The sequence below is a fragment of the Rattus norvegicus genome, chromosome 1 (genome assembly GCF_021556685.1).
Source record: "Rattus norvegicus strain SHRSP/BbbUtx chromosome 1, alternate assembly SHRSP_T2T, whole genome shotgun sequence".
Taxonomy (NCBI): domain Eukaryota; kingdom Metazoa; phylum Chordata; class Mammalia; order Rodentia; family Muridae; genus Rattus; species Rattus norvegicus.
This window is the reverse complement of record NC_141534.1, coordinates 19,661,018-19,685,998: the sequence shown is the minus strand read 5'-3', so window position 1 is coordinate 19,685,998 and position 24,981 is coordinate 19,661,018. Positions and strand designations below refer to the sequence as shown.

At 41.7% G+C, this 24,981-nt stretch overlaps 1 protein-coding gene across 5 annotated transcripts in view; it reads left to right on the top strand.

The window, feature by feature from the left end:
• Nucleotides 1-24,981, top strand: part of Arhgap18 (Rho GTPase activating protein 18) — a 233,047-nt gene that overhangs the window by 185,743 nt on the left and 22,323 nt on the right. For all 5 annotated transcript variants that reach the window (XM_087550197.1, XM_087550217.1, XM_087550210.1 and 2 more), the window contains 5 exon segments: nt 3,478-3,555; nt 5,210-5,369; nt 6,940-7,022; nt 13,384-13,590; nt 15,281-15,421. In XM_087550197.1, the coding sequence (XP_087406323.1) occupies nt 3,478-3,555; nt 5,210-5,369; nt 6,940-7,022; nt 13,384-13,590; nt 15,281-15,421 (669 nt within the window).

Genomic DNA, 24,981 nt, shown 5'->3' with positions numbered 1-24,981 from the left:
AAAGATGGAGTCTAAAGCTTTAGCTCCATAGTATCTTCCTCAGGTCAAGTCCTCTAGAATCAATAGAACCTCTATGTCCCTAGCTCTACTTAACACCTATACCCATGTTTCTATCTATACCTATATCTGTGTGGGGAGGTTTCTTTTAATGATTTTGTTCATGCAGCTAATGGGTTCCAGCAAGTCTGATGATGTGGAAAGAAGACCAGGGGAGCCCTTGGAGCAAAAGTTGATGCTGCAGTCCTGAGGAAGAAAGTTTCTTTGCAAACCTCTGGCTTTGCCTTTGCGTCTTCACCTGATGGGAGGAGGCTCACCATTCCACAGAGGGTGACCTGCATGCCTTAAACCCTGCAATTCATATGTTGGTCCCTTCTAGAAAGACACCGTCATTCAAGCCTCTAGACTATTGTTTGACTGAACCTCTGTGCACTACAATGCTAACCAGATGGGCAACACAGCTCCACATGACATGGAGAAGTCTGTTGAATTTAGATTCATATTAGGTCCAGCAAATCTTCAGTCTGTATCAAGTAGGCTGCTGAATACTGACTGCGGTCTTTCCCAAAAACCAAAATCTTTTCTCCTCTCTGTGAAATTTTGATTCGACTTAGTTTTTAAGACTTTAGAGACACCAGCAGCCTACTATTTTGAGATTAGTATTTCAGTTTTGTTCACATTAAAAATAGAGGGGCAGTTGAAGACTTGACTGGTAGGCAGTTTTCACCAGTCTGCCTTTGCATTGTGTTTTGATAAATGCACAGAGGGATGTGTCGTGAGAAGCACTTTTTTTTTTTTTTTTTTTTTTTTTTTTTTGCTTCTTTTTTTTTCCAGAGCTGGGGACCGAACCCAGGGCCTTGCGCTTCCTAGGCAAGTGCTCTACCACTGAGCTAAATCCCCAACCCCGAGAAGCACTTTTTGATTATGGGCCCACAGCTTGTTGTCTGCCCTTCAACTTTGTAAAAGGGGGGAAAAGAAAACACCCGATTTAGAGAAACTTTCCACTCCCAGGCTCCAAAGTCTTCATCCTTAATGTTGAAGGGACAATGTTGAACAGGTGACATGAACCAAAGCTCATCTTATCTCAGTTAATTTCATCTTCTACTTCACCTGTCCTTTCCTCCCTCACCCCTCAGAGGCACACAGTGGTTTGTTTTAGTCATGGGCAGTGGTTCATTTTAATGGTACTTTTTTTTTTTTTTTAGAAGAAAAGTGTTCGCTTTCTGGAAAAAGTGCATTTCCTGATGAAATTTTTAAATCCAATGTTGTTGTTGTCCCGATGATCCCCCAATTCAGTGTTGTACCTAAAGAGACTGATTTTATTTCCATTTTATAATTCAACACACACACACACACACACACACATGCATATACATAAGTATATATAGATGTAGACATACAGATTTATATTTTGAGATATATGGAACATCAGTAAAATATGAAAATCCCAAGTTTCACGAAATAGCATAATTATGTATGGTTATTTTTGTCTATTGTAAGTCTTAAACATTAAAAGAAAACTGGAATATGTTTCCTGTTAATAGAAAAGCTAATAATGTAGCTAATTAATAATGTAGCTAAAACACATGATTTTCAAAGTGAGAAGTAGGAGATAACACATGCTTTTGTTGCAGACAGCAAACACATAACTTGATGTTGGGATCCAGCCCTAGAGACCGCTAAGAAAAGATTCAAATACAGAATTCAGAAATGAATCTCAATTAGCTGTTTCACAGCCACAAGTTTTTTCTGTACTTAATAAAAGTAAAAGGCGTAGCTGGTTAAAAACTAATTGACTTCAGTGACCTGCATTCAGTTGGATATTTTAATAAGACATGCAAATATTTTATAAGGCAAAATGAAATGAAAATTGGTCATACATGAAACATTTTAATATCTGGCATGAAATTCCTTATTGAACGATGTCCTTCTAATCTCAAATAATTCATAATTATTTTTACTTTGAGTTCCTCTGCAGTAGTCCTGGAAAGATGTGGTCTAGGAAAATTGGAACTTTAAAAATTGATGTACTTCCTTGACTGGTCAGTGATGCCTCACCCAATAATGTATTCTTAGGAGAATTTGAGACTCTGAATCTCTCTATCAGTGGGTTTTCTGGTCGAAATGGATTCCCTGGATAGGGCAAAATGGGTAGTTAGGGAAAAGTCACCAACACTTCAGGATCCACAGTTCTGATTTTGGTATACCTGATTTGGGACCTGTGGAGCAGAGGTCCGGAAGCCTGCTAAGACATGTTAAGAGTTGTCCCTCACAGACACTCTCATGTGAAAGGGGTGACAATGTGCTCTATGTGGTCTATGGAGTATGATAAACTCCACAGGGAGAGGTTTCCCTGAAAATGACATTCTTTATCAAATATTCTTTTGTACTCTGGGGGATTTCATGCCCCAAGGTGTACAAGAGAACATTTAACTGAGATCGGAAGTGCATGGAGCCTATGTCTGAGTTTCACAAAGCAGAAGACTTGAGAAATTGGGATGGGCTGCAGGAGAGAAGCACCTAGATACTCTCTTCTCAGTAAGCTTCACCATGTACTGACCAAGGGATATGTGACCCAGGTTTTCTAACTGGATGCTCCCTGACGGGGGCCCACCACTCTTACTTTCCTCACAGCTTTTTAACAATTTGCCTCTGTAATAATTCCCTACTTGACTGATATTATACGGTTTTCGATATTTACCCAGTTTTAAAATTGTGTGTCTTTGTGTAGGAATATGTGCATATGAATGCAGAGACGTCCACAAAGACCAAAGCCATCCTGGTGATCCCCTCCACCAGGAGTTATAAGCAATTGTGAACCCTCCTATATACAGTAGCTGAAATCTGGATTTGAGTCCTCTGAAAGAGCAGTGCATACTCAACTACTGAGCCATTTCTCCAGCCCCATGGCTGCTACATTTTAATTTTAATTTAATTTATTTTAGTGGAGTCGTAGAGCTAGGTTCGTGCCCATTCGTTGAGTATTAGTATTACTCAGAAGCCCTCTTTGAAAGCATTTTTCTTTAAGCTTGCCATCAGAAGCCTCAAATGAATATTAGTAACAGTTCTTTTTCCCATAAAAATATTGTTTCCTGAAACCAATTAAATACAGTATATAAATGTGCAACTACTGGAATTGCATGACATTTCTTTGATTGTACAATGCATGTTGCTGGAAAACGCAGAGTGGTGTTCTGAGTTGCTTTTGCACAGAGAACATCTTTTCTCTGATCCTGTGGAGAGGCCCAGCTGTCGTGTGAAATTATACATTTCTTTTACAAAGGAGAAAAAGACAAACCTTTTCAAATTGCAACTCTAGTTTCTACCTGTGTAGTTTTGAAGATGCTGGTCCCACACCACTCTAAACCTCATCAAACCCACTTTGCATGCCATCGGAATCAGCTTTGCAATGGGGGACAGATGTTAAACTCTACCTGTTAACGAAGACCGAGATCAAAATGTTTCTTGGCTTCTCCACAGCTGATTTCTTGCATTGAAGAAGGCAGTCTGGAAACTGAGGGCCTCCTGCGGATACCAGGAGCAGCCATGAGAGTCAAGGTAACTGGAACGCTTCAATTCTGTTAATGTGCAGTTTTATTGCTTAATTATGCTTGTGAATTTTAAAGGCCAACTTAGCCTCCCCACCCCTTATTCTTGTTAGCAGAGGCGATAAAACAAAACAATAAAACATCTGAAGCTTCAGTTCATCGTTCCTCTACAAACTCCTTCTGGTTGGCTATAAGTTTTTAGTTTTCCGAATCCCCTCTTCACCTATTATAATCCTGTGAGAGTGAGAAGATCATGACTCAGAAGGTAGTAGGGAGATGGGTGAGAAATGTCGTCAGAATGAGTAATGGCAATTGAGTTTTGATTTTTAAAAGGAGAAGGGAGCATACCACTCTGGGTGGGAGCAGATGCAGGCTCTTGATAAGAGCCACACAGTTGGTGACATTGACAGAAGGAACAGCTCCGAGTAGTTTCTAAGATGGGCAGTTAAGTGGATTCATCTGTGTCAACTGGTCTACCTGGCCTGTTGTCATAGGCCAGACCATGCTGCAGCCAGCCCCTTGTAAATGATTTAAAGATGCTATCTATGCTAATGGTTGGTCTCCCTGCACCCCTGAGTTTTCTGTAGTCCTCCTCCTTGTCTCTTTCCCTCCTTCGGTGTTCATTTCTCTCTTTGTTTTTTATCTCTCCATCTTTTCTCCTTCCCTTCTCCTTTCTCTTTTGATATCTCACTTCTCTTTGACTCCATCCCCAATTTCTGAAGTGTCATCCATGTTTCTCACCAGTTACAAAAACAATTAGGCAAAAAAAGGGGGGGGGTTTGTTAGGAGGAAACATGGGTACGTTTACTCTATCAAGAGAGGGGTAGCTCAGTATGTTCCTCTGTATCAGAGGATGTAGCTTAATAGTGGACCACTTTCCTAGCATACAGAGACATAGGGTTCCATCCCCAGCACCATAGTAAACCCAGCCAAACCAAAACCCCCACAAACCATCCTTCAGGAAAGAGGTTCCAGTAGTAGAAACTTGGAAGGGTTTTGGACATAGTAGGTCTTATGCCATGCTAAAAATGAGTCTTGAAAAACAGTCTTCACAAACTAACTTGACTTAGGGGCAGTAGTAGTTGGTTTGGCACTTCTCATAGAATGCTTGAAGTGAAGGAGCCCAGCTTCCTCACTCTGCACGGACTCACAGTGCTAGCCTGAGATGGCAGCAAAATGGTGGCACAGCGAGGGCAGGCATCTTTCCTTACTTTGATGGCTGCTTAGCCACAGAGGTGACAAATTAGAGGTAGCTTCTGTGTAAGATCTAGATTTGTGAGTTATGTGATAGGCCTCTAAATAGCTTTAAAAACATTGTCTTATAAATTTGGTTTTGTTTTTTTTTTATTTGACAACTTGTAGCATCTAGGTCCCATGCTCGGCGGAAGGTGATTTTAACTGATCTTTTAATTAAACCTTTGGTAATTAAAGTGTGTGAAGATGTTTAAACTTTTTTCTTTCTTAACCTTGGGTATAGTTTCTTCATGTAAAGGACAATCAAAGTTTGGGAATGGCATTTTCCTGTGTAATAGAAAAATGATGACTTTTACTATTCAGGTATTCCTTTGAAGATTAGAGATCTTGTAAGGTGAAAAAAACATATCACACTCGCAGGGGACAAATCTGCTTCCTGCTAATTTCTTTACCCCCCTCGCACCATTCAGAATCTTTGCCAAGAATTAGAAGCAAAGTTTTATGAAGGAACTTTCAACTGGGAAAGTGTCAAGCAGCACGATGCGGCCAGCCTGCTGAAGCTCTTTCTGAGAGAACTGCCCCAGCCTCTGCTGAGCACGGAGTACCTCAAAGCCTTCCAGGCTGTTCAGAGTAAGTGGTTTCTACCTGGTAGTAGCGTGGGAGTGAGTTCCACACACACTGTCAGAGTGACAATTGTGAGCATAAGGTACCATGCTACCCGGACATCTTTGCTTAGACATGTTGATTCACTGATGTCAAGAGTTGCTCTGATGACACATACCACTTTCTTTCATTCTTATACATGTCTAAGTAAACAGACCAGAATATTCTCTTAAAATGAAGATTAGTTGCATGGCCTTTAGGAACACAATACCTCTACAGTTAAGACCTGGAAACTTCGAGTTTCTCTCTTCTAAACAGCATGAGTCATGTAGATCTCTGTTGTGGTTTTCTTGCCAATGTTGAAAGCAGCACACAGTGGAGAAGCTGGGGATTAGCACTGACTATAGAAACACAAAGAGAGATAGTTTCTCTGACCATTGCCTGAAAATGGGAACCTGGAATTATATATAGGAGAATGTGCTTTGTAGCCTCACAGGTAGAAGGCTGCAAAATTCTGGTGTTCGGCCATTTTCTGGTCCTGGAAAACTCCAATGTAAAATAAGTCATCAGTCTTGATACGGTTCCTGGGAGGGAATAGGGAGATTTCACAAGGTTTCTCTAGTGCTATGGTTGTCTTACGTACTCCCAGGGGCCACCAGGACAGGGAATGGTACTGTCATGCTGTTGCAGTAATCTTATCTTAACTTCCAAGCCAGAACACTGTGCGAATGAGTCAGTCTTAATAATGATGGAGAGATAGAGTGCCCACCAGTACCATCACATGCTATTTTTTGGGGGGGATGGGCAATTTTGGGGTTAGTGTCTAAGTTATCTTATATCATAACTTTTCCCCTCAGAATATCTACAGAAGATACTAATGCTATTTAAAGTATTTGCTTAATTTCTTCATTAGCAAAAAAAAAAAAGCCTTTTGTTAAAAATATTTTTAATGATTAAATTCCATTATTTTGAGTGTATTTCCTGGATATGGACCAAATTGTTGCTATCTAACAAAGTGATCATGATGAGATTTTAAATGTCTGTGATATTAGGCACCAATGACAATGACATATACCTCCTGGAAACTTCACTTGCTGTTTGATTTCTCATCGATCTCACAAGCATTCATTTTGGGCACCTACTCTGTTCCCGGCCATGCTTCGCCTATGTCTGTCAGACCGGATAGACTCTCCTTTTGTGTGTTGCTCCCTTGACATTTGAAAGAAACAAAGCTCAGTGTGCAGGAAGCCCTGTGGGCAGCATCTCGTGGGCAGTCCGATCCCTGTGTTTCCATCGGAGGGTAATTACCACATGGAAGTTAGAATTATTTCCAAATCACTGTTGTATGTTGGCAAACATAAGGCCGCTCGTCATGGGATCACAGTTGGAAGCTAGCATCCTAGGACTGAGGGTGCTCTGAGCAGCTGCTTGCTCTGATCTCCAGCAAACACCCCTGGTGAGACTGGCGGCTCACTCACCGTGTCTAGCATTTCACTGGAATGCTCACACTAAATAACTTTTTCCCCCCTTTAAAAATGGGCAAAAAGAAAGGAAAGTGTTGCCCTAAAGTTTTCGTATTTCTTTGATCTTTCTACAGATCTTCCAACCAAAAAGGAACAATTGCAGGCTTTGAACCTCCTTGTCATTCTTCTACCTGACGCAAACAGAGACACACTGAAGGTCAGCTTCTTAATTTACACTAAATATCCCTTTGAACTATGCATGGTAATTTTTCATTATTTATGGAAAAACAATCCCATGCTTATTTTGGAAACAGCAATGCTCATCTGAAATGGAAAAGAGTGTTTTTAAGGGCAGACACTGAGAGGTAGCCTTTTACTGGGAGTTAGTCTGCTACGTTGCTAATTTTATTGATGTTACTAAGGGTTTTAAGAGGGTTTAGTGTGTGTGTGTGTGTGTGTGTGTGTTGACTTTGCCTTTTTATCTTCCACATTTCTTTCTGTTTAAAATGAACTCTTCTCATGAAGAAATTTTAAGGAAACAACCCCACCAAACCCGATGGGTTGTCAAGTCATCGAACTTTTTTTCCCCTCTGCAGCTCGTTAAAATTCTCTGATGGTTGGGGATGCTTCTTGGTCAATAGAGTGCTTACTTAGCATCTAACCTTATGTAGCAAGTGAATACAAGGTTCTTCCTACCCAAGAGCACACGTCTATAATCTCAGCACTCAATATCAGGAGGGTCCCCAGCTATAAGGTCAACTTTAACTCCATAGCAAGTTTGAGGTCAGCCCCAAAAGCATGATCTCCTGTCTCCAAAAAGAAAAACAAAACTGCACTGACTGTAACTTAAGCGACAGCTCTTGACAGCTACAAAATGGAGCTCTCTACTTCCCTTGAAGAGGCACTTTGTGAACACAACTGAAAACGTAGAATGTCTACCACAGGAGAACTTCCAAAGGCTTGCTCCTTCACTCAGAGGCAAGTTCATTCTTCAGGTTGTCAGTAGAATTTCAGGAGGCAGCGTTTGGTTAGTTTTGAGACAGGCCAACCCTGGCGCAATTTATTTCAAATTTGGTAGGAGCAAAATGGTAGAGTAGGAGTGTGCAGACTGTGGCTAATGTTGGTCTAGGATAAAGTTGGGCAGACCACGTCTTGGACAGAGTCTCCATCACAGAAAGGGGAGGAACATCCTTTTCTCACGTATGAAGTGCTTGCTTGTGTGACAGGCCCCTGAGAATGAGCTCTGTAAGGGAACCTAAAAAGATCGCTGAGTTCAAATAGACTTACACCTCTTGAGACCAATTAGAGGGAGGACAGTCCATGGTGGTTGCTAGTGAGGAAGGTGGCTCTAGAACCTTCTTTGGATTGGCCTTGCCAGTCTAGGCCTATTCTTTTATTATTCTGCTTACTTGTGGATGTATGTATATATATAGATGGCTGAGCATTTTTATGTGATCTTGGTGAAAGGGTAAGTTTATGATTAAATGTGAACAATGCTGTTTAGCGAAATTCTGAGATGCAGTCAATAGTTTTACTTCTTTAGCTAGCTTTGAGGAGGCTTTCAGGCAATCCTAACAAAAGAAGCCATCATTAAAGAATGAGGCAAACTGTACCTTCATAAACTGTAAATCATATCCACGAAGGAGAAGAGAAACTCCACTGAGGTATAAGTTGGGGAAGCTTACTGTGAGTTCCTTCTCCTCATCTGTCCCTGGCCCCACTCCTTTGATTGTCATTTATCGGATCAATAAGCTGTACCTATATTTGACTTGGGGAAATAGGGAAGACTTATTTATAGGCATCAAGAAAGGCCTATATTAATATAGTTACCCATGGTTAGACCTTGTATAGCTTTAAGGGTTTTTAAAGATTAATTTTTATTTTTTAAGTATGTATATGTGTGTGTGTGTGTTTACGCACGTATGCACACATGCACCTATGTAGTACTTCTGGGATCCAGAAGAGAGTGTCCGAGCTGGAGTTACAGGCAGCTATGAGCTATCAACATGGCTTCCAGGAACTGAACTCAGGTTTCCAAGTACAGAACTGCTCTTAAGCACCAAGCCACTTGCCCAGCCTCCCACCCCCCTTTCAAAGGTTTTAATTTTATTTTTTTATGAGGGTCATAGTACGAGTATCTGCAGAGTTCAGAAGAGGGCTTTGAACTACAAGTGGCTGTGAGCCATTTCTGACAGGTGCTGGGAATCAAACTCAGGCCCCTTCACAAGAGCACATTGCTTAACTGCCGAGCCGTCTCTTTGCCTCCCTCTTTTAAACTGGATTTTATTTCATTTTAAAACTTGATTATATATGTCGTCATACACCCTGAAAACTAGAAGAATCGTATTCATATTTTACATAGGAACAAGTTTTTAAGGAGCTACTGAAAACAAACCATCAAGCACTTATAGCTATGGTCCTGTCCTGTGCCCAGGACCTCATGCGTAGGTTTACAGGGTGTCTGACCTTTCACCTGTCTCTCAGTGTTGTTTATAACTGCTTAAAATACTACATTGTTCAGTAGAGATGAGACCACTGTCACTATGTCAAGGGCTGAGCCAACATCCTACTAGCTCACCTTCTCTTTCCTCCCCTCCCTCTCTCCTTTTCCCTCTCTCCCCCTCCCTTCTTCTGGCATTCCTCTAGTAGTAGTTTGAACAATCCTATTGCATATGCACACCACAATTAAAATAATTATCTAATCTTTGTAATTTATGCTCATAAAGGAAGAGATACACTTGGTCCCTGAGAAACCATTCTAGTCTCTGTGGAACAGAATTAAATATTTTTTCCTAAACTTCAATTAATCTTTTGTCCTCATTTGTGAACATGTTGTTTCAATACAGCATGGTGCTTGGGTTACAATTTCCAAGCACTGTAGCAGATATTACATACATAAATTTTGCTGTTAGGTCTTAAGCCTTTGCCTTTAGCTTGATTCAAAGGTCTGTACTACAACTAAACCTGATGCAGGTCACCTCTTAGCACTAGAAGCTAGTCTTTTGTTTCTTCCTTCTTTTGTTTTGTTTTATTTCGTTATTTTTTGTTATTTTTGTTTCTGCCCTGAAATCTTCTAAAAAGGGCAGTATCATCTGGCTTCACTCCTTCCGTTTTGTTCTAGCTTATTTAGGCTAACTAGGAAAGTGTGGTTCTATGCATAGTTTAAGAGTTCAGAAACAAAAGCCACAGAGACCTCTAATTAAATCCCTCCTGCAGCTTTTCCGTTCACATACCCTTTAGTAATATTCTTTAAAACAGAAGACTTTTCGCGTGTGCACACTGGGGTGGGTAGCCATACTGTCTGCCTCGGGTAAGGATCAAAATGATGGTCTCTAACAGGTACCTACTCTGCTGCTGCACTCACAGAGAGCCTCGAACCCATGTGCACAGCTAAAGTTACTCTGGAGAGAATCAATTCAAAGGAAAAGGCAAAAAGAGCCTTCTGCCTTGGCAGAGAAGCCTGACTCAGCTGCTGGTGGCTGTGGAGGCTGACAGCTCAGGGTATGATGGTCGTGGAAGGAAGAACGTGATGCTGAGTGTTACCTAACTGGTCCACAGAGTTCCGCATCATCCAGTCTGTCAGTTTTTAGGAGCCTTCTTTTGTCCCTTTCCAATCACAAAGCTCATTCTGCTTAGGTTTTGTGCCAGCAGGCTCTGGAGTCCTCTAGTGTGAAGGAAACCAAGGTGGAACGAACACACTTGCTTAAAGGTGTTCTCTTCTTTCTTTTATCTCCCCTTTATTTTCATTTCCTTCCCCTCCCTTTTTTTTACCCTCCTCTCTCTCTCCCTCCCTCTCCCCTTATTTCCTTTTTCCCTCTCTTTCTTCCTTCCTTCTTTCCTCCCTTCCTCCCTCCCTCCTTCCTTCCCTCTTTCCTTCCTTCCCTCCTTCCTTCAGGTGAAATAATTACTACTTTCTGAAACATGGGAATGTTTATATGATATTTGAAGCTATTTTTCAGTGCTCTGCAGCTCCTATAGGCTCAACGGGCTGGAAAGGCACACGTATCTGTCTGCCACGTCAGATACACCCTCTGCCTTAGTTGCCCAGTGCCAGTCTCCTGAGAAGGATACACCATTTGGGGCTTTGTCAGTCTGTCTGAGGAGCTTTGCTGACAGTCTGTTGGTATAGATAGAGGATTGTGGCTATGCATAACTCACGTGCACGGGGCAAGCGCTTGTGTGCATATATCCACTCGAGTCTCAGTCTCTCCCCTCCCTCCTCTTCCTTCTTCTTCCTCCCTCTCTCTCTCTCTCTCTCTCTCTCTCTCTCTCTCTCTCTCTCTCTCTGTGTGTGTGTGTGTGCACACTTATGTAGGCCAGAGTCAACCTTGGGTGTCATTCTAAGGAGCTTGTTTTTTGAGAGATGACCTCTCACTGATGTCTAAAGATCACTGGATTAGACTAGGCAGGTTGGTGACTAAGCCTCTTTCTGCCTCTTCAAGCAAACGGATTAACCCAACTTTTTACATGGGTTCTGGAACTGACCTTGGGTCTGCATGCTTACATGGCTGGAACTTCATCATTTGAGCCCTCCTTAGCCCTGACAGCTTTCAGGGCTTACGTTCGACTTACGTGCCTATGTGTGTAGGTGCATCGTGTTGGCACATGTGTGAAGTTTACAAAACAGCTTCAATGTGTTGGTTACCTCCTTCTGCCCGGTGGGTTCTGAGGACTGACCTCAGGTTGATAGGCTTGAAGGCAATCAAGGTATAGCACAAGTCAGACTCCCTTTAACATTTTTCTCTCCTCATTCTATTTTAAAAAAAACTTTTATTATTATTTGGATTCTGTTTGATTCTTTTTTTTTTTTTCCGGAGCTGGGGACCAAACCCAGTGTTTGATTCTTTGATAATTTAGATAATTAACTATTTTATTAATATTTTTATAATTCCATACAATTTCTATTTTTTTATTTCAACTCAACTCCTCTCAGATCTACCTTTACCTCCCTACCCACCCAACTTCATGTCCTTTTTCCCCCATTGAAGACCGCTGAATCCTGTTTAGGTAGCCCAAGTACTCTTGGGAGTGGGGCCAGTTCTGAATCCCCTCCCAGGTGCTATCAAATGCCAGTAGTTGCTTTGTTAGGCGTGTGACATTGTACTCCTCTTCTCCATGAGGGAGGTTTGACTGGCTTGTTCTTGTGGAGGTCTCACTCGCTCTGTCACAAGTACTGTGAGTTTGTATGTGCACCTCCATAGCTGTGGCTGGTAAACAACTATTTTATTCTAGTCATCTGTCACCTGGTTTTTACAGTCTCGTTGTCCCTCAGCCTTGAAGGGAAGGCCTGTGACATAGACACACAGTTTAGGGCTCAGCCTTCTGTAGTCCCCTATGTTCCACAACTTAGCCAGTTATGGGTCTCTGTTTTAATTGGCAATCTCAAGAGTAAGCTTTTCCCGTGAGGCTTAAGAATGGCTCTAGTCTATGGAAATAGCAGTAAGTCAGAAAGAGTTGCTCTAATATGTGTCGTCTCCATCTCCGTCCCACAGAAAGGAGCGACACCAAGATGTTCTTCTCAAGGCAGTTTATTCAGGAACCTTTCTTTCTGCATGCAAGCAGCAATCTTTCTTTTCTTTTCTTCTCTCTCCCTCTCCTCTCACCCCCCCCCCAGCACACTCCCTTATATCCTCCCTCAACTCCACCTCCTCCGTCCAGACTGCGTAATCTCATTTCATAGGTCCACATCACGTGGCCTGATCTTGTGTCATGGTGCACCTGCGCATCTCTCACAATGGATGTGGCTAGTTTCGGGTGTGTGAGGAAGTCAGGTGCTAGTCATGAGACTTAGCTGAAGTCCCAGACGCCATCTTGGGACTGCCGCCACACCCGCTCCCCATTTAGCATGATAATAGTAGTAAGTTCTTCACTAGGCTCTATGATCTGTGTAGCCCACAGGGTCTTAGCCCAGATGGTAACAAGTGTAGTTTCCTTCTCGTGAGTGAGCCTTAAATCTAAACAGAAAATGGTTGGTTGCTGACATGACACTTGTGCCACTAAGTACTCCAGTGGGCACATCTGGCCAGGCTAGTCATGACTGTAGTTCAGAGTTCTCAGCTGGATAAGATTGATGTCTACCTTTCTCTTTTGGTTGCATATATAGTACCTTCCAGCACCATGAAATCTAGCAGGTGGAGATGAAGCTTTGAGGTCACGACTATCTTGCTGTCTCCATGTGTGGTGGGTCTCAAGTGATACCATATGTGATTTCTCAAGTATGTGGTGTCTTCAGCAGTGTCTTCATAATCTTAAATCCTGCAGGATACTCAAGAGCAATGGAAATAATTATTGGCTAACTTCCAAAGAGGTAGCTCATCTCTGGCCCTGGGCTTTTTATTTGGGTAGCCTGTGGTGTTTAGTAGGGATGCTGTCCCCTTCAAGGTAATTCCATTTAAACTGTGTGTGCCAGGAATATATTTTAGGAAGCTTATCTAATAGGTGGTTTTCAAATGACTTTTTCAGAAGGCCTTTTAAGAGTTAAATACACTCAATTTTAAATGAGTTAAAATCCTTTATAATACAGCACCTTAACCTCTTAGCTCCATGTATGACAGAAATCTTGGTCATCTTTGTTTTAGGCCTTGCTAGAATTTCTCCAAAGAGTCATCGATAACAAAGAGAAAAACAAGATGACAGCCGTGAATGTAGCAATGGTCATGGCCCCGAATCTCTTCATGTGCCATGCACTGGGCTTGAAGTCCAGTGAACACCGAGAATTTGAAATGGCAGCAGGGACAGCAAATACCATGCACTTATTGATTCGGTACCAGAAACTTCTGTGGACAGTAAGTATATGTATTTAACCTCACTTTTACGGCAGTGTACAAAGTACTGGGTTTGACAGTGACAGCTGAATGTGTGTGTGACATTATACTTTTTATCCCTTACTGCTTGCATTCCTACTGGCAAATTCTCTTCCTCCCCTCCAGGTGGTACTCTTTTTATCTTTTTATTATATGTTTTCCATAACTCTTTCTCATGGATTCTAGGATCTCTTCTTCTTCTTCTCCCAACATTCTTTCCTAAGTAAGACACATGGCACATACACACACATTTATATATACACATTTTAGATCTCGGTGCCACCTGTAAGAAAAATTCATGGTATGTGTTTGAAAATTGCAATAACGGTTATGTAATTTCCTAGCATAATTGTTCACAGTAATCATGAAAATAACTTTATGAAGGTGATATTAAAAAGCAACAATGCTCTCTTGTCTAAATGGCTTAAAAATAACACCGTATGTATGTTTGTGAGTCCAGAGGTATTGGAGGCATTTTATTCACGGAGGTAAGGAAGGCCTTGTGAATTTCTAGTTTTAAAGTTGTAAAATTAGGTCAAGAAAGTGTGCCTTGCACACAGCCTTTCTTCCATAGTTCCACCAGCCACTTCCCCTTGGCCTGGTGTTCAGGCTGTCATGTTTGAAAGTGCTCACCCTGTCTTTGATTCTCCTCGTTTCCTTATTTTCCTGAGAATTGTTTCATTTAAAAGGCCATACACATTCTGCACCATGATTGCTGAGGTCTTGAACCTGATTTCCTGCCTAACTCTGAAGTTCTGACAGATAATCCACATGCATGTTGATAAGGGATTTGGTTGATTGCAGTCTCATTTTTCAGTGAAATTTATATTTTTGTGGAGAGAAAGAGTTCTTCTAATAAGCATTTAGAAAAATGAAATAAAGAAATCCCAAACTAAATTATATTAACTATTTTAAACTTTAATGTGAGCTTCTACTAATCTCAATATTTTTTAGAAGATAAAAAATGATGCTCCCTGGATCCTCAAGGCTTTTTACATCCTGCCAAAAGGCAAATGCTACAGGTCATTTTAAATATATTTTAAAGTAATGCTCATCTGTCATGTCTGCCTCTGTTAAGGACAGCATTATTTTATAGCTACATTTTAATGACCCAAAACGTTTTGTTACTAATGGAATTTCTAAGAATGAGTTTTCCCTTGTCTTTAGAAGTTTAGTATATCTTTAGGAGTACCACTAACCACTTTTTGGCTTTTGGTGACGGGTGAACTTTTTTCTTCTCTGACAGCAGCTTTGTTGGAAGGGACTTGTGGGTTAGATGGCTTTACAGGAAGTAGGGAGGGCTGGTTGCTAAGGAACAGCTGCAGAGGTGCCGGCCTCCAAGGATCTTCTCAGGGAATCTCCTCCTGGGTTGACATCCTAGGTAAGGAGAGGCCAATATGTCCTTGAACTTCACAAAGTCCCTTTTGGGACCTTGCACAGTGGGTGGTAAATTACCCCAAGTGGATGCCTGTTCCTGTTCTAAGAGAGTTCCTGGTTCATTTCTTTTCATAGAATTAATGAACGGTACATTTAAATGGCTTCGTCTTTGAGAAACAGAACCCATAGTCCTCTTGAAATAAAAAACAGCAATAACAACAAAAAAAAATTATTTAGTTTAAAAAGGTTACCTGTCTTTTTCTTCCTCCAGCTGAAGTCTTTTTCTTCTTCACAGATCCCTAAATTTATTGTGAACCAAGTGAGGAAGCACAATACTGCGCATCAGAAGAAGGAAAGGAGAGCCATGAAGAAATTGCTGAAGAAAATGGCGTATGACCGGGAAAAACACGAAAAGCAAGACAGAGCTGCAAATGGTGTAAGCACACCCTGAGGGTCCACAGTTATTGTGACTTAAGTCCTTCCACTGTGTGCTATTCTCCTGTTTACTGAACAGTAGTAGAAGTGAGGGAGACCAGTTTCTTTCCTTCTAATGATCAATGCTGAAAGTTAGTCAGGTTTTAGGACTCAGTGTGTGCTTTAGTAATGGTGAACAAAGAAATAATGTCAAGAGAAGACTATCCCCAATTTTCCTCTTCAGTATATGTGTGTGTGTGCGTGCACACACACACGCACACACACACACGCATGCACACATACACGCACACATACACGCACACACATACACGCACACACACACGCACACACATACACGCACGCACACACACATACACGCATGCACATACACACACGTACACACATACACGCATGCACACACACATACATGCACACACACATACATGCACACACACATACACACACGCACACACACACGCATGCACACATACACGCACACATACACGCACACACACACACACGCATGCACACATACACACACATACACGCGCACATACACGCGCACACACACATACACACACATACATGCACACATACACGCACACATACACGCACACACACATACACACACACATGCATGCACACACACATACACGCACACACACACGCACACACATACACGCATGCACACACACATACACACATGCACATACACACACGCACACACACATACACGCATGCACACACACATACATGCACACACATACACACACATACACGCATGCACACACACATGCATGCACACACACACGCACACACACATACACATATGCACACACACGCACACACACACGCATGCACACATACACGCACACATACACGCGCACACACACATACACGCACACATACACGCACACACACACACGCATGCACACATACACACACATACACGCGCACATACACGCGCACACACACATACACATATGCACACACACACACGCACACACACACGCATGCACACATACACGCACACATACACGCGCACACACACATACACACATACACGCACACATACACGCACACACACACACACATGCACACACACACGCATGCACACACACACACACACATACACATATGCACACACACATACGCACACACATACATGCATGCACACACACACGCACACACACATACACATACATGCACACACACCCACACACACATGCACACATACACGCACACATACACGCACACACACACACACGCATGCACACATACACACACATACACGCGCACATACACGCGCACACACACATACACACACATACATGCACACATACACGCACACATACACGCACACACACATACACACACACATGCATGCACACACACATACACGCACACACACACGCACACACATACACGCATGCACACACACATACACACATGCACATACACACACGCACACACACATACACGCATGCACACACACATACATGCACACACATACACACACATACACGCATGCACACACACATGCATGCACACACACACGCACACACACATACACATATGCACACACACGCACACACACACGCATGCACACATACACGCACACATACACGCGCACACACACATACACGCACACATACACGCACACACACACACGCATGCACACATACACACACACATACACGCGCACATACACGCGCACACACACATACACATATGCACACACACACACGCATGCACACATACACGCACACATACACGCGCACACACACATACACACATACACGCACACATACACGCACACACACACACACATGCACACACACACGCATGCACACACACACACATACACATATGCACACACACATACGCACACACATACATGCATGCACACACACACGCACACACACATACACATACATGCACACACACCCACACACACATACAGACACACATGCATGCACACACACATACACGCACACACACATACATACACACATGCACAAATGCATGCACGCACATGCACACTCCTTTTGTATAGTTTAGATGCCCACTGATTTTATGACATAGACTGAGTGAAATTCCTCTGCAGTCCACTAAGCTTCATGCATAAGAATTCACGCAGAGACTTGACTGGATTCCCTAGAGCCGTGAAAAGTATTTAAGGTCTCTAATTTGATCCGAAGAATTTTAACTTCCATTGTAGAGAAGCGAATTAAAATAAAACAAATCCATTATTTACAAACTAGTGTACAAATATATTAAGAACTGTGTTTACAATAACAAAACATATATGGAGATATATTTATGAATTGAGTTAACAAAGCCCTGGTGGCAGTTCTAAGAATGAGGGAGAGACCTTCTATTGTTCTACTTAAGGGAAAACACCCCTCACCCCACCTGACTTTGCTCAGTTACATGCTGACATCTTGTGGGAAACCATGAAAATGCAGTCGCCAGCCTTTGTCCAATTTTTCTCCTATGGTCTGCTGGGGTGTGGTGGGGTACCAAAGTAATCTTTTTTCTTTTCTTTTTTTTCTTTTTTTTTGCCTAAACTTACTTGTAGCTCTCTTTAAAAATAATACTTTCTTAAAGATGTAAAAATGTTTTAAAAGTCAATTGTAATATCGCTAACAGATACAAAGTAGAAGTAAGGGAAATTATCAATGTTGTTTATAATGTTGTTTAGAGCTTAGTTTTAAAATAGGGCTAGAAAGTATTTGTTACAGGCCATTTTTCTTTCACTCTGGAATGCTCTGTTACCTCAAACACAATGTAAAGAGGGGACTGGCCTTGTAGTCTTGGCTGTCCAAATTACCTGAGCCCAAATTACCCTTTCCTTTTCTGAAAAATTTAGATATTTAGCAAAATGCTGTTGATCCAAGATACCAAGTCTTAATCCTCTGTTAGATTATTCAAAGAGACCCACACTGGGTGCTTGCCTTCCTACCCTATATAGAAGGGGATAACTTAGACTAACATGTCTGTGGGGGAAGGGAGGGGGGTGGATGTGGTGTATGTGTGTGTGAGTGTGTGAGTGTGAGTGTGTGTGTGTGTGTGTGTGTGTGTGTGTGTGTGCCTACTCCAGGTACTGTATACTAGGAAGAAGAACTGAAAGATTGAAAATGGAAGTTTTAGGCTAGACTTTGTGACAAAAGGAGGTCCTTAGATCCAAGGTAAGGGACAGTTGTGGTTCAGACCAAAGTATGGGTAGAGGACTGGTTGATTTCCCAATGTGCTTTAAAGTTACAGTCATTCAGATTCATTACTTGAAAATGATATAAGTTGTAAAAGAATGAAAGAAAGGGCAGAAGAATGACTGCAGCAGAGGCAGGCAGATCTCTGAGTTCGAGGCCAGCCTAGTCTTTGGACCCAGCTATACAGAGAAACTTTCTCAAAAAAAAAAAAAAATTCACTGACCCAAAATTTGTGATATGAGAAATTAAAATAACAGGAAATATCTTTTTTTTTAAAGATTTTATTTATTTTATGTGAGTACACTTTCTTCAGACACACCAGAAGAGGGCATCGGATCCCATGACAGATGGGTGTGAGCCACCATATGGTTGCTGGGATTTGAACTCAGGACCTCTGGAAGAACAGTCAGTGCTCTTAACCACTGAGCCATCTCTCCAGCCCGACAGGAAATATCTTAATTTCAATATGGGACCTGTTGAGTATGGGAAGACATCTAAAGCTAAGGATAGACATTTAAGTGATTTCAGAGGGCCAATCAAGACCTAGGTTAGCCAGAGAGGTCTGCAGGCTGCCAGAGCAAGTGTGAAAGCAGGAAGAGGGTCAAGATAGAGCTATGCCTCAAATTTGTATTCCAGTGGGAATTATGACAAGCCTGAGGTTCTAGTGTACTCCTCTGTGTCTGCGTTTTAGATCAGTCCTTGTGAGGGACAGTTTAGGGAATACAACGAGGTTCGGTAGGAGACAAGGGGTAATACCCAACGGATGGAAATATAAATTGGAATGTGCTACTTGAAGAGCATCTGTTGACATGTGGCAACCATCTAAAAGTTATGCTGCTTATTGGCTTAAAAAAAAAGTTTTAATCATGTGTATATTTGTGTGTGTGAGCATGTGGGTGCAAATGTCTGTAGGCCAGAGAGGGGGTTGGATCTCCTGGAGCTGGAGAACTGAGCTATGTAGGTGCTGGGAACTGAGCCCCAGTACTCTAGAGGCTCAGTAAGTGCTCCTAACCTAACCACGCTCCAACCTCTTTTTTCACATTCATTGACATTTTCTCTAGCCACATTTGAAAATAGTCTAATCATAAAGAGGTGTCTAATTAGAGATGGCATGGTATATTTATATCATGAGGTACACAAAAAAGTAAAAAATAAAAAAAGTCACAGCAGCAAAGAGTAAAACACAAGACTCATGAGGGGTGAGAATTAGGATTTTTTTTTTTCTTTCTAATTCTGGGAAGGAACCCAGCACTTACTACTGTATCCCTGAGCTTAATTTTCCTACTCCCAAATTTTGTAAACATTTACCTAGGATAAGACACATTGCTAAAGATTTTATAAACATCTCATTTTAAAATCCTATTTTCCTAGTTAGGGTATATTGTCTTATTTCTCTCAGATAAGGAAAAAATACTTTAAGCAGCAATTTTAAGTTTCTCTAAATAGAAAGGAGTTGGGATTCAAGACCAACTACCTTTAAAAATCTACCAATTCTTATCATTTTCCTCAACATTTCCACAGATTATCAGATTGTAGCCTCCAAGAATATGTCCAAATCTTTGAGTTCATTGTGCTGGTTCTTATCATGTGTTGCTGATGGTATGAAATGGCCTGCGGGTAGCTTTTAAAATAATCCTGGATAGGGCAAGGTCCAGTTGAAGAAGAAATTCAGAACAAGAGCGTAGGAGTCGGGAAACGTGGCTCCCATCGATGCTAGGAGTACGGGAGGATGAATTCTGAATGAGACTGAATTCTGTTTGTGAGACTTGCCTATTTAGGGGTGGGTTGCAGTTCCTGTGTCATTCAGGGCTTCAGATATATCTTTGGAGTCAGCCTAAAGAATTGTTCTCAAGGCCACAGAGTGCTGTGTAACTCAAAGATTCAAGGGTGAGAACGCGACAAGGCACACCCAAGGCATGCTGGTATTTCCATGGGGAGCCACGGAAGATGGGGAAAGATGTGACAGAACTAAGAGGAACATGAAAAACGGATATTGTCTTGGAGTCTCAGGCAGGAAGAGCAAATGTAGAAAGTGCTGACTTAGAAGCACCAAATACTGCAGAGGGGTCAATGATGACGGTCACTGTCATCAGTGATGATGGAGCACTGTCAGACCCTGATAATAAAGCCAAGTAGCTGCAGATTAGAAATGTCGATTTGTAAGATACTATGCACTCTATTAAAGCGAAGTGTACACAACCAGGCATCTGTGTTACTAAGATAAGCTTGACTAGATAAATGAGTACTTTGAGCCAAGTTTTAAGATAAAAACTTGGTTTACCTTATAAGACAAATGGAATGTATTAATTAATTGAAATGAACATGAATGTTCTTAAATACTATTAAGATTTGCCCATTAATTATGATAGGAAGATACAATCACACGATTATACACCATTAGAAATAGTTATTTTCTGTTGGCAGCTAACTTATTGGGAATCTCGCTCTTTCCACATAACCCAGTTTTGGTGTATGTGAGCCTGTATATGTAGTTGTATTGTGGGTTTTGTGGGGGAGGGAGCTAAGGAGCAAACAGAGCAAAGGGCAGTCCCACTGTACTGCACTCCAAAGCGTGTATTTTCTCCAGTATTGAAAAGGTAGAAACAATTGCATGTGAACCCCAGCATGAAATCCTTTTGTTGACGTTGTTCTTCCTGTTCTGCGTACTTTTCCCGCCTTAGTCTTCTCATGCTAATCACAGACATCCCATCCTAGTACCTGTAACTCCTCCGATGGCCACGGTCTAATGAGCATGCCGGGCTGCTTTGATGATCACTTAGGGACAAATTGCTGAAACTCCAAGGCTTCATTTCCAGCACAGTCTTTGAATTCTGTGATCCTTCCACTGCTGCCCCAGCTCACCTCCCAGAGAGAAGCTAGACTTTTACGAGTTGTGTGGGCTGTAGGAGTCCGGTGTTATCCCCTGCTTCCGGTCACGTGGGCCGAGGAAACCAAAAATCTCACAGTGTCCTTATCTTCGACGTTCACTCGGGATGACCTGGTGTCAGGCACTAAAGCAGAGCTCTGGTTTTGAAACGTTTATGTGAATTTTCCAAAAGCCCTAGATTATCTTGTAAGGGTTTCAGGTTTAGGGACTTGGGCTGGAGGATGCTGGAGTTGACTGAATAGCATGCAGGCTTTGGTGGCTTACCCAGGAGCCACAGTTTTCCTTGGGGTGCACTTGGGGTTTTATTGAGAAGGTCATCACAGGTATTGGTCATTGTAGCAGGTATTGATCACCAGTTCCAGGAGTTACTTTTTAGGTCAGGACAACAGAGTCTGGCTTAACTCAGAGACTCGTGTGGAAAAATCAAATCAAACTACGTCACACTCTTTCATTTTTTAGGACATACTCCAATCTTAAAAAGAGAATAAAAATATCATGTAAAAAACAAAGAAAAATATTAGGACTCAAGTTCACTGGAAATTAAGTGCTGATCAACTTGTGTAAACAATTAGGGCCCTTAATGTTTTCTGAATCTATGAGTCAGGTTAAAGTTAAAGGCATCTTGATAACAAAGACCTCATTTGTAGCAGCGTTTAAGACAGAAGATCTCTTTATATCACCATCTCCTGGTGGAAGTTCATACTAAGATGATCCACATGTCATTCTGGTTAAGATACTTTGCTAAAATGTCCTCGCTTAATTTTCTAAAGTATATATTATATCTGACCTTTTAAAGAGATATTTATTTCTAATTTGCTCTTTCGAAGATAAAGGGTTTTCTGCAGCACTAAAAGTGTCAACTGTCCATTTTAATGTATTTTAAGGGAAAAGAAGTATGTCTCGTCATGACTGTCCAGTAAATTTCTGGAAGGCAAAACTACAAGGAATGTAATGTTTACACCTGGCCGGAAAGATCATGGTTTATTTAACCATATCAGAACTACAACCGGATTTCTGTAAAGACACCTCAGCTCAATCTGTAACATGCGTGAGGACCATTTGAGAGTGTTTTCCTTTTAGCAGTAGTCTCGGTATACAGAGGAAATTAACATTCTTTACATTGTAAACTCACTGGGAACTGAGCTTGAATGGCATATTAGTACTTAGCTACTGCAGGTCTGCTGTTCGTCAGGCAACTTCACAGGCAGCCTCTTCCTCAATGTAATGGATGGCATTACTGCTGTTAGCCCGTCTATTAGTCAGGGTTCTCTAGGGGAAGAGAACTTATAGAATGAATACATATAAAAGGGGCTTATTAGAGAACCTTACATGCTATGGTCTAGCCAGTCCAACAATGGCTGTCCACCAACAGAAGAACCCAGCACCTGTACAGTAAGGTTGGATGCCTCAGCTGTTCTTCAGTGTTTGTCACAGTGCCAAAGAAGTAGACTCTACTGTGAAGGAACAGACTTGTCAGTGAGATCAAGCAGGCAAAGGGTGAGCTTCCTCCTTCCACGTCCTTTGTATAGGATACCACCTGACGGTGTGGCTCGGCTTAAAGGTGATCTTCCCCCATCAAAAGATCTGTATTAAAAATGAGTCTTCCCACTTCAAATGATTTAAGTAAGGGGGAAAAAAAATCCTTCACAGATGTGCCCAGCCATTTTGGTTTTTAGTTAATTCCAGATAGAGTCAAGTTTACAACCAAGAAAAGGCATCACAAGTCCATCCCTGTCAATTTGATACACAATCATGCCTCTTTATGTCATGCTTAATGTCTAAATGAGAAAAGAGTAACCAGGTCATATGCCCCACATGCTATAACAATACTACAGAAAATAGCTAGCACATTATATTTAATCAGACCATAATTATGCCTAATGTAATACAACGACCCTTCGTACAACTGCAAGCACATTATAAATTGTGGCAATGTCCCTCGAGGGACATTCTTTTAGCTTCTTAAACTTAAATATGACAACCACTGATATTCTTACAATTGGTATTATTCTACATGGGAAAGAGGTTGAGGAAGGAAAACACAAATATTTATGCAAATATATTCTTAACAAAATACAATAGAAATGCTTATGTAAATAATAATTTTCATTTCTTCAAACTGGTCCTGTGGTCTTAGTTGGTATTTTTAACTACCTTTCTCTACTATCCATTCTGTATTTCCTTCACACTCAGCAAGTACCTGAGCAGGTCTTTCCGGGAGGAGTGACCCATACATTTATTCCTGGCGGGACTGTGCCCTTTGTCATACTTCTTAGATTTTAATCATAGGTCATGGTAGCACCAAAAGATGCCCTAAGAATCTCCTGCACTCCAGACATAATCCTTTTTACCTCCATTGTGGAGAAGCAATTCAATTTCCCCTTGGTAATCTGGTTCAACACTCCTAACGCTGTTAGCTTGTTGGCTTAAGAGTATCAGAAGCCCAAAGTGGCCAGGGGAAAGTCAGCATTTTCAATACAATGAAATATTAGTGTATCTCCTGGCAGAAGCACTCATTGCGCTGGAACAAAAACTTCTAGGCCAGCAGAACTTGAGGCAATGACAACAGGAAGCCTTAATTTCCCTAGCACATCACTAGAGGTAACAGTGAATAGAACTATTCCTGTTCCCACTCTCTTGATTCTTAGGCCTGTGGATCCTGGCTATGGGAGAAACTTACCTTACATTAACGACTGTTCAAAACATATTCTACCTTCTGAAGAACTCTGTCCCTGCCCTCTGTGCTGCTGCCACCTAATTGGCACTGTAACTGTGTTTTCAGAAGGCCATTCCATCACTCTATCAGGTCAGCTGTTTCAGAGTGGTGGGAAACAGGGTAAGACTAGTAAATCCCATGATTGTGGGCCCACTGTCTCATTTCTCTGGCTGCAACGTGAGTTCCTGGTTAGAAGCAATACTGTGTGGAATACCTTGATGGTGGGTAAAGCCTTCTGTAAGTCCAGTAGTGGTAGTTTTGGTAGAAACATTAAATGCAGGAAAGGCAAACCATAAAAACCAAGTCCAGTAAGGACATGTGTTACCCTTTTCCATGGAATAGATATCCAATGTAATCAACATTCTGCAAGGTCACTGGCTCTTCATCCTGGGTCCAAGTGTCACATTTGGTACCTTTAGGTGCCATAAAGGTGCCTGAGTCATATCTGGGGCTTAGTGTAGGTCGCTGTTGTTGGCAGATCTGACACTTAGCAGCAACTGTAACCAAGTCAGTCTTGATGGGTAAAGTCCATGCTGTTGAGCCCATGAGTAATTTATAGCTCTGCCACTATGACCATTTTGTTTATGGGTCCGCTGTGCAATGGCAGTGGGGATGTTTGGGAAAAGAGGCTGCCTGTCCAGAGAATGAGTCATTTTATCTACTAGATTACCCAACTCCTCTTCTGCTGAAGTCATCTTTCGTTTTTGAGTTGCATTTACAAATATCTTCACATCCTTTGCCCATTTGGAGAGATCTCTCCACACTCT